Source organism: Chelonia mydas, chromosome 7 (assembly GCF_015237465.2).
Source record: "Chelonia mydas isolate rCheMyd1 chromosome 7, rCheMyd1.pri.v2, whole genome shotgun sequence".
In the NCBI taxonomy this organism is placed as follows: Eukaryota; Metazoa; Chordata; order Testudines; family Cheloniidae; genus Chelonia; species Chelonia mydas.
Window position 1 is genome coordinate 45419965 of NC_057853.1, and position 16873 is coordinate 45436837.

General features: G+C 50.3%; 1 protein-coding gene across 1 annotated transcript in view; it reads left to right on the forward strand.

Annotated features, from left to right (window-relative positions):
• Positions 1-16873, forward strand: part of TEX264 (testis expressed 264, ER-phagy receptor) — a 126566-nt gene that overhangs the window by 95739 nt on the left and 13954 nt on the right. Inside the window, exon 5 of the mRNA XM_037905330.2 lies at positions 4590-4755. Within this exon, the coding sequence (XP_037761258.1) occupies positions 4590-4755 (166 nt within the window). The remainder of the gene's footprint in view (positions 1-4589; positions 4756-16873) is intronic.

A 16873-nucleotide genomic window follows, 5' to 3' on the forward strand; every position in this document is an offset into this window, starting at 1 on the left:
CCATGCTTCCACAAATCAGGCCTTGGGTGTGGCCCCTTCCGAAAAATGTTGTCCGTAACCTCTTTGTGGCTCAGCTTCCCTCTCTGTAGAATTGGAATAACACCCGCCTCTCATATAGCAAGCAGCCTGCTCTTGGAGCTGTTTTTAGCATGGCTTTGATGCAGCGTCTGAACCGGCAGCTTTCTTGGAGCATCCTGGAAGGGTGTTGAGCTTTCACCAGCTGTTAAGTGAGAGGTGACAGGGAGCTGGCTGCTGCCATACCACTGCATGTGTGAAAGGGGGAAGGCAGCAGTCAGTGGCCATCAGCAGTGGCACTGTGGCTTCTGACGTTTGCTGTGTGGTATTGTCCATGATTTCACTAGCTCAGGCACTGAGGGAAGTTCATCAGCTCTTGGTTTTATGAATTAGATAGAGGCAGATTTCCCTGCAGAGCTAATATCACACCCTGTTCACTCCCATTTCCTTTTGTGCAGTACTAGAGGTGGTTGCAGGGCAGGATCAAGTGGCGTGGGGAGCTCTGCACTTGAGTAGCAGGGGCTGCTGCAGTCAAGGTTGAGGACAGAACCATGTGGGTTCCCAGGACTGCAATTGCAGGGGGTGCTCCAGATCAAGACAGATGGATCAGCAGAGCTGTGGGAGAAAAAGCTCCCATAGCAGCAGCCAAGGCTGTCTAAAGCTCCTTTTGTGGGGAGAAGAAACATTTCCCCCAGAGCCCGTCTCCCCTAGACACGCAAAGCTAAGATGCAATGCATATCGCAGTTCCGCTGCATGGTGTGGGGTGAGTTGTAGAGGGGATGTGTGGGGGAATCTCCAGTCCTGGGACATGCTTCGTGCCAGCTCCATGAGCAGCCATGTGGGCGTGTGTACTGGGGGACCAGGTGTCTGTGGCAGTGATGTGGCCTGTGCACTCTAGCTGTGGGTGGGGAGTGGCGCTGTAAATGCTGTACAGGTCATGGGGCACGATGAGGACCCCTGTGTCTGGCACCCAGGCAAAAACCATTCACCTGGGCTTTGTGCAGCAGCTTCACACGCTGTCCCTCACTTCACTGTGGTTCCTCTAGGAATCATTGTTTGAAAAAGTTTGCCCTGCTGTTGCTATTGACCACCTGGGTTTTGCTAGCCTGGCTCAGCCACCTGCTCCTCAGCTGGGGAGCCCTGCACAGTATCCCCCATTTCATTATTAGACCAAGCAGCCAGTTCTGGGTCAGGAATCAAGAAGGCTAAAGACTCACGCAGGTCTGGCCCCCTTGGCGTGAACCTTCCGGGCTTTAAACATTGGTGTTTGTTCATTATGATGATGTGCCAGGGGCAAGGCCGCCCAGAGCTGCCCTCCCTGGGAGGTGTGGGATTTCGGGTCAGGCCAAGGTTTTCAAGAGCCGGCAGGGCTGTTCTCTGCTCTGTCTAGTGTGCCGCTCTGCTCCCTGCCGTTCAAACACAGAAATGTTACCTTCGTGCTTGTGATAGTCATGGGATTAACGGAGCAGTAGAAGAGGGGATGGACTTGTGGACAGAGCACTGGCCTCGGGAGATCGGAGTTCAGTTCCTTGCTCCACCACATGCTCCCTGTGGGACCCTGGGCAAGTCACTTAACCGCCCCGTGCCTCACTTCCCCCATCAGCAAAATGGGAGTTGATACCTCCCTACCTCAGAGGGGGAGGGATAAAATCCAGCCACGAGAGGCAGTGACAGTGCTGTAGAGAGACTCTCTCAAGGAGTTTATTCTCCATGGCCCATTTGCTTAGCAGAGAGGCTTCTTGAGGCAGCTAGTGAGGGCGGAAACCTGTCTGCTAGAACCTAGACTGAGACCCCCCAAACTGGCTGCACACTGTCTGTGGTCACAGCTGTCAATCAGGACTTTACAGTGATATGAGCTAGTGATGTAGGAGTGTCTGTATCCCATCCCCTGCACTGTTCATTCCTTTATCTCCTCTTGCTGTTTAAAGTCCCCTTTCCAGCACCGTCACCCTTTCTTGCTGTTCTGTTAATACAGCTTGTGTCCTTCGTCCCTTCTGCTTTCCAGGCCCTGCAGCTACAGAGCAGGGATCATGCTGCAGCGAGTTGGCAGAGGCTGTCTCGGCATTGGGCTATTTGGGGACATGGGTTTGAGCCTGTGCTGCGCATCCCAAAATAAAGTTACCGGTTATTTTAAAAGAAAAAACAACCCGCCTGCCGTCTCCGCCCCCAAATCGCAGCATTGCCATCAACAGTCAGCCCCCTCTGCCAGGCAAACCGTAAGAGATGTCAAACAACACAGCTGCTGGGCGGGCGAGGTGTGGGTGTTAGTCAGAATGTCCAGCTGTTCTTTCAATGTGGAGTCCATCCCCCCAAGTCCCCTGAGCTTTGCTGGTTTGATCCTGCATGGTACCAGTGTGAGTCTTCTCCTGTTCGTGCCCTCCTCCCGCCCCCAGTCCAGCTCAGCTGGCACCTGCGGATTCAGAAAGGCATGCTTCAGCGAGACTGCCTCTTCCAGCAGCTGATGCAGAGCTGGACTCATTGGATCGCTGAAAGCCTTACAGTGGGCTAGTGAGGAGGGAGGGACGGGGGACTGTGGCCAAGGGTGAGGGGAGCAGCAGGGGTGGGAAAGTTGTCTGAAATCTCATGAAGTAGCCTCAAACTCCCCTTCTCTTGCATTTCTGGAAGGAGCTGCTTGATCTGTCTTTTCTGGATTATCTGAATCACTCCAAGAAGCGCTGAGCATGTGCTGAGGACTCTCACAGCCGTGCTGAGGGGTGGGCTTTCAGGCTCAGCAGGTCCCTGGCCGGAGCAGTAGCCGGGCCTCTGCGGAGCCCCCCTTGCTCGTGTCAGTTACCAAGTGCTTCAGTAACAACAGCAGAGGAACATCTGCTTCTCAGGGCCCTGCGAATGAAACACAGACACTGGCCCAGGTTCATCCCTGCGGCAAATCCATTGAACACAGCGGGGTTCACACCAGGATTTAATTTTAGCCCATCTCTAGGCTGGTGGGAGAGGAGGCCAATTCTCTGCCGGGCATGGAGCTGAGTCCTTAAGGCTTCTGCACAAGTTTCAGCTTGTCCTGTTGAAGAGGGTTTGATTTGCTTTGGCTTCCCTTCCTCGGAAAGATTGCTTTAACCCTTTGGATGCTGGCTGTTGCAGAGAGAGTCTATTTCATTGGCTTCATGGCAGGACAGGCTACACAGGTTAAAGCCCGAGGGTTTAGCTGGACTAGCTAACATGCCTTGTCTTCACTGGGATTGTAACATGTGCTAGCTTAACATGGGTTACAAATACAACTTTTTTCCTGGTGACGACACAGCCTCTGTGCATAGGACAGATGTAACTGTCAGAACGGGGTAAGTGGGGTGGGCTCCATTGACATTGGTAGCAGCTCATCAGGTGTTAAGCTGTGCTGATGTAGGTTGGCAGGGTGTGATGTAGCATAACCCAGTGTACTGGCAGCTCTGGGGAAAGCCTCCTAATGGAATCCTAGCTAATGTCATTTGGGGATTGACTTGAAAGATCTGCAGCGCAACCCACGGGAATCTAGCTTTCTCCCCAAATGCAGCATCCTCTATCTTTGCTCAGCTGAGCACATTGAGCCAGCGAAGGTTGGCCCTGCCCCATAACTAGCCCCCCCCCCCCCCCCCCCGGATGGTTACCCTCTGAGGAATCAGTGTGTTCTGAAACATTCGTACTGAAAACTAGGATTGATTTTTTTCAGAGTAACAGCCGTGTTAGTCTGTATTCGCAAAAAGAAAAGGAGTACTTGTGGCACCTTAGAAACTAACCAATTTATTTGAGCATAAGCTTTCGTGAGCTACAGCTCAGTTCATCGGATGCGATGAAGTGAGCTGTAGCTCACGAAAGCTTATGCTCAAATAAATTGGTTAGTCTCTAAGGTGCCACAAGTACTCCTTTTCTTTTTGAGGATTGATTTTGTCATCTAACCGGAAATGCTCTGGGGTTAAATTTGCACAGCTGCAGGGCCACAACTCACTGTCAGTTCAGAGTAGAATGCATCCCCATTCCATCCCAAGGAGAACACAGGTAGGGCACTATACGATGAACAGGCTGCTCTGAACCTTGCGGCCTCTCCATGGGTCCAGAGCAGAGATCCTCAGCCTCTTTTCATACCATGGCCTCCCTGTGCAGCCACTCACTGAAATTCTTCTCCTCAGATGACTCCCACAGTCCTTTGCATGCTCTTGTGATGTTTGAGAGAAGAATGTGGAAATGGGCACGGTGGTTTGGGTGGTAACTCCAGGAGCCCAGTCCTGTGATGAGATGAGCATCCTCTATTCCTTTGACTGTCTTCTCTCTCCTCTACCCTGTGCTGTCCATGGTATTTCTAAGGCACCTCTTGTGATATCTAAGTGCCAAGTTGAGGGGCGTCAGCACCTTTCAGCATCTCACTGGTTCAGGCCCTGGTGTCTGAGGTGGACAAGGTCCAAATGACTGGATTTTGGCCTGAGACCAAGGGTAGAAGTAGAGTCACAGCTCCCTTGAGTGTTACAAGCCACTGACTGGGAACTGCTGGTCAAGAGAATCACACTGAGAGATGGCCCTGTGATGTCGTGGTGCTTGCAGAGTGATAGGATGCATGGATAACTTGTGCCTGTGCTTTCTTTCAGGAGAGGAAGCTGTGCGCCCATCCCAGGCTGGAGATCTACAAAGGAGACCGCATCTATTTCGTGTGCCCCCTGGCACGCCAAGGGGACTTCTATGTGCCGGAAATTAAAGAGATGGAGTGGAAGAGCAGAGCAGCAGAGACAGACGATGCACAGACAGATATCACAGGTACCCGTAGGGCACATGCATGTTTCTCTTGCTTTCCTGTTGAAGTCAGTAGTTTCCAGAGTTGTGTGGATGCAGGTGTCCCCAGGCCCCTCTGAGGCAGTGATGCTATATGGACAAAGCAGACACAGTGGAGGGGGAGGCTGGTGATTTTACCCCTCCATTCACTGAGCAGCTGGAATTGAAGCATCTTGTTTCTTTAAAGGAACAACATCCATTAAGTTCCAGCAGCGCCCAGAGCCTGTAACACAATTATTCCTGATTTCAAACAAATCACCTCCTATCCCTTAGATTGAAATAAGTGTTGATCTTGTCACCCACTTGACCCCTGGGGTATAGGCCACATCTTGCATAGAACATGGTCATACTTATAATATCAAATAAACAGTAAGCTAGTCTCAATTTGAACTATTGTGGTGCTACTGCCCTACTTATAATAGCATTACTTGGATTACTGCAACTTAGTCGTAGTCACTTTTTGTCCTCACATAGCTCTGTCTTGAGCTCTTGTGCATCTGTCGTGTTTGGAGTCCTGAGTAATTTAAACAACAACTTTCTAGAGCCAGCACTTGAATTATCCAATGGCACCTGCTTAACGAGATCTGCTGAAGTCTCTGTGTATCTAGAAAGGAAGTGATTGTAGGGGCGTGACAGCAGTGCTACGCTCTCCTATCATGGCACTACTGCTGTTATAACTCAGAATGCTAGTTGCTCACCCCATGTGCTCACACGTTAGTGGAACCAAAATATATGTGACTCATAATTGCTCTCTATAAGCTGCAAATATTTTACATCTGGGACATACATTAGATGATACACTGTCTTGTGAAATACTGTGAAAACAGCCCCTTTTGCACATTTCAGGTCAGATATACTTATGTAATAGCATTTAAAAATGTGACATACTCTTTATGTATATGTCATATACACGTCTTTTCCACATGGACAGACTTATGTTATTTTTCTTTTGCACTTCTTTAATTTTGAATTTCTTTCATTTGTAATCACGTGTACCGTAAACATGAAAAGGGGAAGCTGTTTTCTGAGATCTTTGTTATTCAGCAGTACCAATATCAGGCCGGTCAGAGTCTTGGCTCTTGCACAGTGCTCTCAACTCTTCCCCATTTCGTGTAGCTTTACAATGGGCTCATCCGTGATCTGATCACATGACGCTATAATGTCACATGCTGTTTGGACCAATGTAGTATTTTGTTGCACTGGACTGGCACTCTTTTCTATAACTTTAGGTGCGTGTGCACAGCATTGGACCAGTCAGATTTTTATAAACAGACACATTTTTGTGCACATTTAATTGTTTGCTGTGGTTACATGTGAGCATTTTTGTCAATATAGTTTCAAAAATTGGGGTCTGTATTAACTTGGTGAGATAATGTGGAGAAAAACTCTAATGCATAGACCCAAGGGGCAGAGTTAAGGTGTTCAGAGCCTTCTCTCTGAATTACCTGACTTTAATTTAACATGGGTTTTGATCCGTATTATATGTGGTGGGCCTAGCTTTGATATAGCTATAGAAAAATAGAGATCTCTTTATGTAGAGAGAGGGAAAATGAGAGAGAATGTTCCCCAGAGATGGTTAAAATTCCTCTTGCTGGCTAGTGACTGGGCGAGAAGGAAGTTATTTTGCAGATTTCACGTCATGAGACATTTGGATTTTCCATATGTGAGTTACGATGCAATGCTGTCCGCCCAAGTCTGCAGAGAGCCAGCCTGAAACAACGGCCTTGAGAGGTTTAAATTGCCTTGAATGTAAATGTCACTGTTTACTTCACTGCTGATCATTTGATCATAAACAATAGTGGGACTGTGGGTGGAGCTGTGCTATATTGTGGGGGCCCTGTGTAGCCATGCCCCTTTCACACCCATTCCGAGCCCTTTTCAGCCCTGTTCCATGTGATTCTATAATGTCAAAGAAACCCAAAGCAACTGTGACACCATTTTAACCAGTAGGATTTCAGTGCGTGAATAAGAGCAGACCAACTGCATGATGGTTGGCTGAGTTACTACCGAAGTCATAACCCCACCACACATCTCTCTGATGTCACCGTCTCACCAGTGTTAGCATAACTGCCTTGAAGTCAAACTCTTAAGTCAGCTACTAGAGTAATGGGGCCATGCAAGTAGCAGCTGGATAGAAAACACCTCTTCAGGGAGGAGTGCTAGTGGCGTGGAGAGACTTTTATCTCTAGCTTGCTGCTTGGCATCCAGTCCTGGTAAGCAGCGACCAAAAATGGTTTCTCGTTGATGGCTGTTCAGTGCCCAGTGTGAAATGAATTGTTGATTTTAGGCCAGTTTCTAGTGGGCAGGAGACAGCATCAAACAACCCCCAGCACATGTGGCCTGCTTGTTGGCAGTCACAGTAGAGAGCCCAATTACTGAATGGGCTATGGGGATTGAACAACTAGCTCACTCCTTGAAGGGGTCTCCCCAGGTGTGGTTTGGGGCCCATTCATGGGGGAAGCCCGAATTGCCATTGACCGTGCTGTTCCTGTTGTGGAGATGGAGTGACCTGAGCTGCCAGTACATCACCTGTCAGCAACATGAACGTATAGAAAGAAATAAACCCCAAATAGGCAATTCTCAGGTCTCCCTGTGGCGCTGCCTGCTGGCTATTAACATTGCATTTGGATCCAGGGAGCGGGACATCCCTGGCACTCTCTCTGTTCTTCTCACAGCTGAGTTAAAGTCAGGCCTCACCTGTGAGTTGAATAGAAAGGTTTCTTTTTGCTTTTTTAAAAAATGTTCTCTCTCCCTCCCCCCCGCAAGCTGTTCAGAGCAAGTTCATCCCAAGTCATGGCTTCTTCAACCACACACCCTGGAGGGGTCAGGAATATAATGACCACCAGCTCCCAATGTTTCTTTATTCATTTTCTCTTGATTTCTGCTCCCTATATTCTGGTCATGTGGGTGTTGTGGGGAGGCCACAGTGGCCCAGTTCTGACCCACAACTTTGTTTTCTCACACTTACACGGGTTGGATCAGCACTTGACCCTCAGATTGCTCTCTCGATCCGCCTAATTTTGTAAAGGTCTCTGTAGAGCGGTGCATGTCGAAGGAATCAGCTGGCGGCCTGTTCCCCGCAGGGGACCTCACTTCTCGGGCCAGATTCTCAGTGGGTGTAAATCAGTGTAACTGTCGTGTGTATATCGCTTTATACCTAGTTATCCTTGGTTGTGTTGTATGTATATCAGGTGGTAGCTGACCACAGGATGAGCGCGGTCAGTGCCCTTTCCTTTGGGCCCAATTCTGTGAGATTCTGAGCATTGGCTGAGTGGTGGTGTGCCCCTCCTACTCTCACTGAGGCAAATGGAAATTGAGGGTGCTCAGCACTGAGCAGGGTTGGACCCTTTCTCATCACCCTCTCCTTCCCTTCCCTCTTCTCATTCAGCTGCGATTCTAAGGCCAGGTCACTTCTGGATCATGGGATCATCTGGTCCAAAGCAATTAACAGACAGCAAGATTTTAACATACCCTCCTTCCAACCCTCCTCCTGGGTGTTTAAAAAACCATGTCATTCAGAATTAGGCAAAAGGAAATTCGCAGAGTATCTTTTTTTAAACCTACTTTGATTTCAGAACAGCAATAATACTTAATAATACCCTGCCCTGATACAGCACCTTTTGTCTGCAGTTCTCCTAGCTCTTTACAAACAGCTGTATTAAAAATTCCCACGTCTGTTTGAATTAATGATTTCATTTGTGAATTTCCAGCAGAAGGCTCTGCCATTTCCCCACTGACTTTTGATGCGAACGGTATCATTCAAAACCCAACGACCTGTAGATGTGCAGCAAGAGCTTGGGGTTTTGAAGTTGAGCGGTGATCCTGTGACCTTGAAAAAAAAAATCACAGCTGTCTATCATCTTTCCTCCTTATCGAGCTGATCTCTGAGGTGCTGAGTGCCCTCCACACTGACTGACATCAATAACAGTGGCGGGTGCTTGGGAGCTCACTGGATTTGGCACAATGTGTCTATTTAATCTGTCTACACACTGGCAAAGACTCTGCCTTCCTCTCTGAGGACTGAAGCGCTCAGCATATACATTGAGCATACTGGGAGGAATTGGGGTGCTCAGGCACCTATGTGGTTCAGCACCATTCCCTTCCCCGCTCTGCAGTCATCAAGGTCATTGGAAAGACGGAATGAGATTGATGACTCTCCAGGGGGCCAGTGTCAGTCACAATTAGCTTTGTTTTTGCTTAATTATTTTCAAGGGCTTTAGCACCAGCTATGGGCCCTCAGAGCCCTCACTCCAGCCTTGCCTTCAGCGGCACACTCTGTGACGTGAGCCTGTTGCCACAGGAATGAACAGAAGGTCAAAGCAAACAAAAGTACCCCCTTGCTGTGGGTGAAAGGAAGGCTGTGCTTTCTTGGAGTGACTGGAGACTGATTCTTGTTGGTAGGCTCTGCTGATGAGCTCAGATGCTGCCTGTGATCCAGCTGCATCTCTACAGTCATACCTGCTGCCTATCTAGCCAGAGTGACGGGCGATCCAGGGCATCCTATGGTGTCCCCTGGTAGGGAGTCACCACTTTCAGGGAACTCACTTCTAAGATGGAAGCCGTGATGGTACAGCATGGCTCTGCCAACGCCCCTCAATCCTGACCTGCCCCCTCCTGCCCTGCTGTTCCAGTCTTGGGCTCCCCCACACTGTCTGCTGCTGCTCCCCAGTCCTGACCTGCAGCACCCACTGCTATGCCAGTCCTTGGCTTCCCTTAAGCAGAGACTGGCAATAGACTCGATTGCTTGGAGGCTTTGTGGTGTGTCCAGGGAGTTAAACTGGAACCAGCCAAATCTTCTCGTGTTTCCTTGACCCGAGGCAGGGTTTGAACACCAGCCCTGGCTGTGGCACTACGTCTGCCACCCAGCCCCTCAGGATCATTCCTTCCTATATCTTCCCTTTCTCTTTCCAGAGAGCTCTCCAGCATCTCTCCACCCTTGGTGCCAGAGGAACCCGCTCGGTGCCCCGCCGGTGTCACAATACATCGTCTTTAGAGGCGGGCTGCAGCTGCAGCTCCTGCTGGGGAGGGGCCCGGGCAAGGCCTGGACTACCATTTCCAATACCGTGTGCCACCATTTCAGCCTGACAGGCTGGGCTGCGGGCACCCCTGCTGCTCCGCCTGCCCCTGCCCATCTCCTGGTGCCTTTTGTGCGGGGTGTGAAAAGCTGTGATTAGCTGCGACTCGCCTGTTATTACATTGATCTATTATTTAGCACGAGATGCAATGAATATTTGATAGGGCTCAGAGCCTGGCTGTGGGGAGAGGGCCAGCTCGCTGAAAGGAAGAATTATGGATTAGGTTCTTGTGCCACAGCGGGAGGCCGCTGAAGCTGGGTGAATCCTCTCAGCTCCCAGGTGGGATGCACGGAGCTGTGCTTCACTTTTTAACCCTCGCTTGCCCACAGTGGCACAGGCCTTTTGGATGTTCCGGCACTTGCATGCCCCTCTGGCTGCTCGGTCCAGTCAGTGGCGGTCCCCTCTCTCCGGGCCAGTGAGCTCTTAAAAGAGGGAGAGATTCCTGTGACGCAGGCACGAGGCGATGGCAGCTGGAGGCGGTTACAGTTAGGTGGCAACAGCAAGACTCCTGCCTCTCCCTCAGACTAGTCGATCTTAATTCCATCCCCGCAGAGACCACGGCAGGGAGAAGGACGAGATGGGACCTGTTGGACCTTTCCCTTCTCTGCCTGCTTATTCTGCACGGATAACAAATGTTGGTGTGTTTATGACTTATAACAAGCTCCCCTTTCCTCCTAACGAAACAGCCAAAGAAATGAGGAGAGTTTCCACTAGCACTAGTGGAGGTGAACCAGTGATAACCCAGGAGTTAAAAACATTGCAGATTCCCTGTTGTACCCATGCAGGACACACACACGGGATGTGCTGCAGTTCCTAAGGGGATTCTTAGGTACCGTTATATCTATGAGGTATGACAGATTTGGTCAGTACGTGGATGGCTGAGCACCAACTGCAGCTTGGGTGCTACAGGGTGTAGTGAGGGTGACCCGGTAGGAGGCATTCTTCCCTCGGGATCTGTACTGAGCTAGCATCCAGTGTGGTGGTAGGGGTGCCGTGCTCCTGGAAGCATCGTTGTGTGTTTGTGTTACTGAAGTGGCTAGGATTACTAGACACAGACCAGGAGCCCATTTCCCCTTTTTTCTATCCCCGCTCTCGACCTCTGTCTCCCCAGTCCCTAGAATGATCTCTGTCTCCCGTGTCCCCTTCACGGTGGGATGGTTCTGGCCTGTAGACTGCTTTCATAGTGTCCATCAGCACCAAATCTGCTGCCAAGGGGGACGTTGTTGTTGTCTGTTTAGTGTGCATGTACGGGAGGGAGAGAGTGTTTCTTGCCGGCAGAAGGTGCCAGATTGAGGGCCCCAGCAAGTGAAGCTCTCTGTTTTTCTCCTGGACACGTACAGGCTGGGCAGCAACAGTGTAAACTCCGCGCAGCGACGGGCCTCAGTCCTGACGTGAAGGGCCCACCTGTGCTGCTGACAGTGAAGTTCAGTCTCCCTGGACCATGCAGTCCTTGGCCTCTCTGCTCGCTTGGCAATTAGTGTCACTGCAGCAGGGCTTTCTGCGGGCAGCTGCTCCTCTGCTAAGAACTAAACCCAGGCCCTGTGTCTCTTGGAGGGAAGTGTTCAAGGGGTGGCTCCCTGTCAGAATCTGACAGCGTCCATGGCAAAACACTGGCCGTTCCCTTTTCCTTTCCCCTTTGTGATGGGGCAAGGCCAGATGGCTATAGAAAAGTAGTGGGAGATAGATATATTAGCTCCAGGCTAAACAAATCCCTGGTACCAGGATAAGTTAAATGGCAGCTGCTCCAGGTCAAATAAGACACCTGAGGCCAATTAAGACCTTTCCAGAAGGCAGGGAGAACGCTAGGTTGATTGGGACATCTGAAGCCAATTAGGGACTGGCTGAAACTAGTTAAAAACCTCCCAGTTAGTCAGGGGGCGTGGATGTTAGGAGCTGTGGGAGGAAGTTGTGCTGTTGGAGAGAATGAGCAGTACACACCATATCAGGCACAAGGAAGGAGGCCCTGAGGTAAGGGTGAAGTGGAGCTTGAGGAAGTGGGGGCTGCTGTGGGGAAGTAGCCCAGGGAATTGTACGTGTCATGTTTCTAAAAGGTCAGCTACCATAGCTGATACTATTAGGGTCCCTGGGCTGGAGCCCGGAGTAGAGGGCGGGCCTGGGCTCCTCCCATCTCCTCCCCCCGCCCCTTCCCCCCCCCCCACCGCGCGATTAATCACTGAGACTGGGAGACAACAGAGACTGTGCAAGGGAGGATAGCTTCTCCTCACCTCCCTCACTGGCTTATGATGAAAATGACTCAGTAGACTGTGACCCTTGTCTCTAGAGAGAGAAGGGTTACGTGGAGGGTCACAGTGAGCCTCTGAGGCTAGCCAGGAAACGCGGGACCCATGGAGACAAGGACAGAGCTTTGTCATACCCTTTAGAAGCCGTACAGTGTTTTCCTTCTGCTGAGAGCTGTCTCAGCCCCACATCAGCCAGGAAGGTTCAGGAAGATGCTTCTCTGTCAAACCTGCTTCACTCAGTGCTGTGCAAATCTCCCGCACAGCACAGCTTACTTAGGGGAGATCCTCCATCCCAGGAAAGAGCCCCCCTTACAGTCAAACATCCTAGGCAGGGGAAAGGAACCTGCAGCATTGGCTACACTGGCAGAGCACAGTAATAGGGCATCCTCTCTGCTGGCATCTTAGCCCTCATCTCCTCCAGCACTTTCCAATCGTTGCACCAGTGGTGGTAGCTGTAGTGACGCACTAGTGTAAACAGGGTGTGGGAATTTCATCACCATGATCCCACATTGGTAAGAACACCTGTGCTCTGTCTTGTCCATTCTACACTGGTTTATGCCCTCCGTTGCTAGCACTAGTGGAGGTGAACCAGTGATAGCCCAGGACTTAAAAACATTGCAGATTCCCTGTTGTACCCATGCAGGACACACACACGGGATGTGCTGCAGTTCCTAAGGGGATTCTTAGGTACCATTATATCTGTGAGATGTGACAGATTTGGTCAGTACTTGGATGGCTGAGCACCAACTGCAGCTTGGGTGCTGCAGGGTGTAGTGAGGGTGACCCGGTAGGAAGCATTCTTCCCTCGGGATCTGTACTGAGCTAGCGTCCAGTGTGGTGGTAGGGGTGCCGTGCTCCTGGAAGCATCGTTGTTTGTTTGTGTTACCGAAGTGGCTAGGATTACTAGACACAGACCAGGAGCCCATTGTACTAGGCACTGTGTCAACACAGAACAAAAAGATGGCCCCTGTTCCAAGGAGCTTACAGTCTGAGCGTAAGACAAGAGATGACAGATGGATACAGGCAGATGGGGGAGTGTCGTCTTTTGGAGGACACGTAAAACTTGGAGACCCATTAAAATATCCATGCCACTTTTGGCAAGAGTAAGAGTGTTGATTTTTTTGTCCTAGCCAAATTGCAATTAAATAATTACTCTGGCATCCCAAACACCCTCACTCACTCGATAATTTCAAAAGAGAACTTATCCTTCACTTCCTCTGCCAACAAATGCTGGAGAGTGTAGCTGGTGCAGAGTGATTGCCATATTGCACCCCAGAGCTGACTGCAGCTTAGGGCTGTGCAAAGCATTACCTCTATGTTGGGTTGTAAAGAGCTTGGGCATCCAATTCTATAAATTGGAAATTAACTTTGGAGGGTTCAGATCCAGGTTCTAACATCGTGGCTGATCCTTATCTTTATCATTGGGCAGATCAAACCCAGGCATCTCTGAAATGTGGTGATCCAGATCCAAGCTTTGCGGCTCAGACCCACTTCTAATATTACTGTAGTATAAACTTGTTATAATAATTACCCATGTCTCCTTGGGTCTCCGAGGTTCCCAGTGACCACAGCCTGGAGATCCCTTCATAGTCAGAAGAGATCCATCACTAAGTTTACACCAAGCTGGTCTGAAACTCTCTCTCTTTTTAAATAAGAAAATCTTCTTTTGGTGCCAAGTTCTTGGTTTGTGTGTCCGCTATAGTGGCACAGCTGGGCACCACTGTGGCCTGTTGGTGTGATGCCACATCTCTGGTTTCAGTTGTCTTTGCAGAAGCAGAATAAATAACAGCATGTCTGGTTTTCACTTGGTTGCATCTCCACACCCAAAACCACCACATTTTGCAGATAAAACTTTCGCACCCTGCCTGTAGCTGCTTCAGTGACTGCGTCACAGCTGGAGCTGGGGAAAGCGCCGAAGAGTGAGACACACGGGGATTCACCCTATCACGTCAGGAGGCAGGTACGTTAGACAGACAAGAGGTTGAAGAGATCTTGTGCAAGACACATTCAGACAGCAACACCCTGGGGTGTGTCCAGCTCTCCTCCTTGACTCTGACTACACACACACACACACACACACACACACACACACACACATACAGAGTAACTATAAGTCAGTCTGTGTGCATCCCAGCATCTGCAGAGATAGGCAGATGTATCCGTGTGTGTATCCCCAGTATAATGGCTGGCTAGAGTATTCTTAAGAGTGGATTCCATATAGCAATTTTATAGGAGCTGTCAGAGAGCGTCTGTTGGTTGTTCAAAGGTGGTACAGTACCTGACACACTTTTCAGGGAGCCTCTAGTGGGACCTAGGGGATACATACGCTACTTTCCATGGGAAGCGAACATCTCCCATGGATGTCAGTGTCAGACCCAAGTATGATGACCCAGGTCAGGGCTTCAAACACTTCCCCAGCTGAGTGAGTAGGAAGCGGTCCCTGGAGAGTGGTGTCACCTTCTGCAGAGGTTAAGCTTTCATTTAAAAAAATATTTTAACCAAGATTTGGGTAAGTGGCTACAGTTTTGTGGGTGGCTGCATTATTGGTGCCCAGCCTGAGACTCTTAGAAAGCTGATTAACATCACAGTTATATCCAGTGCACAATAAACACTGCTCAGCTATTTATTCCTTTCATTGTCAGGGGGTGTGGTTTGGGGTGGGGGGATGGCCTTCGTGTTTGTAGGCCGGTAGTGTCACTAGAATGTTTCATGCTGACTAGTGAGCTTAGGCCTCAGGCTGAGGCATGAGGGGAAGTTTTCCAGCCCTGCCCCAGGTGATGAAATGCTGGTCAGTACCTCTGGGCGGGTGCACTCTCCGGTTAACCCCTTTCTGCACTTAGTGGGGACAGGAGCTGAGAGACCTGATGGCATCATTTGTGGAGGTGAGATGGAGGCAGGAAAATTGGCACTCTCCCATTTGGGACGTTCTGAGGTTAGCTGACAAGCTTGGCTCCCCAAGAGGAACTGCATGCACCTGAGGGAACCTTGGGAGTAGGAAAGGGGCTTTTGTGCCAGGGGCCTGGCCAGAAGACCTGGTACGGAACTATCAGCTCTTTACAGTGAGCAGCCGAGGGCATCAAGATCCCCTTACTCTGTGCTTCTCACCACCTCCTCCGCCTGCCTCTTTTGGAGCTTGTGTTCTGCTGAGGTCCAGGCTGGAGTCCTTGCTGATCAGCAACTGCCACGGGTCGAGTGCCAGTACCACAACACTACTCGGCTTTATTTAGTCCAGCCTCTCTCATGCAAACTCTGTATGCTTTCTGGTGTTAAATGCAATAGTGACAGAAGGAGAGAGATTAACAGGCAGTGATGTAGGAGGCAAATAACGCTTCACAAATGAGATGGGAAGTTGAGGAAGCAAAGAGCTGATGCAAGCCTGGAGTTGCAGAGGAGGTGTCCTTGCACTAGCCGGGGGGCGGGTATGTGGGGCATAGCAAAGAGGGCAGAGAGAGTCAGGAGGGCAGTAGAGAGAATGTTAGGCTGCAGCAAAGTCCTTGCAGGGCTAGGAGGAATTGTTGATTGAGGCTGTCTGACTCAAGCAGGAGATGGTGGTACCATGGGTGGTACCTGAGTTGACTGGGTGTTTGTTACAGATTTGAAGGTGTCTGGGGATTGAATACCCTGGGCAGAAGATGTGCTGAGCACTAAAATCTTGGTACCAGTGAAATGAGGGAAGATTCTGCCACTCCCAGAAGAAGCCTGGACTTCCAAAGAGACTGGTCATCCTGCCTCAACCAACCCCCATCCACTAGTTCCGTGATAGCTACGTTCTAGCCGACCCTCCTGCTGTAAATCCACTGGAGTGATTCCTCCAGGGGTCACCTGCCCAGGTTCACAGCAACTGCCCCACTGTTGCGGGGATCCCACAGCAACCCAGTGGCCCATCCCCTGCCCACCCTTGGGCTTTTCTGTCACTGTCTCTCTTCACTCGGGGCAGCAGGCGGCACATGCAGGGCCCTCCACAGAACGGGAGGAGTCTGCCGGAGTGGCTGGCTGAGTCTGTTCAAACATGATTGGAAGCGATAGAGAGCTGGAAAAGTAAATGCCTGGCTATAGGGTATGTGAAGCTATTTCCTGTCGCCCTCGGTATGGAACAGAGAGATGCGGCTGCTGTGGGTTACGGAACGGTGGAGCAGCACACTGGAGCCTGAAACCTTGGGTAAACTTTATTAATGCTTTTCTCTTCTGAGGCTGGCACTTTCTCTCTCCTCTTTTCTTCCTTTAGTTCATGGTGGCTGCTTACACAACCGCTCCCTGAGCAAAGTAAACGCTCCTCTTGGTTATGCAATGGATTTCATACAACAGGGGAGAGCCCCCCCGGTTGACATCTGGATAAATTAACAAGTGAAATGAGCCAGGCACCCCAGGCTAATCCGGAGTGGAAATTCGTGGAAATCCCAAGCCTATAAAGCAGTTTGAGTGGTTGGCTCTATCTGATAAGGCCAGGCCCAGCACTGGGTGAGCAGGAATGAGGGGCATTGGCAGTGCTGTGCAGGGGCCCAGGACTGGGAGGGCAGAGGAGGGCAGGAGAGAAGTGCATTTGGAGGCTGCTGGGCTGAGAAACTGGCACAGTCCCTCTCTATCTCAAGCCTGTGGGGACACGCTCATTTTGCAGATACTATTAAAGTAACCAAATTGGCCTTTCCAAGTCCTGCCCATTCACACAGAGAGCATGAAAATTCATAATCAGCCACAAAGCCAAAGGGAACAGGCGGACGTTGGGATGTGAGCCTTTCAGAGGAGAGCTGTGTTAATTCTGCATGTGCCAGCCCAGGCTCATCCTCTCAT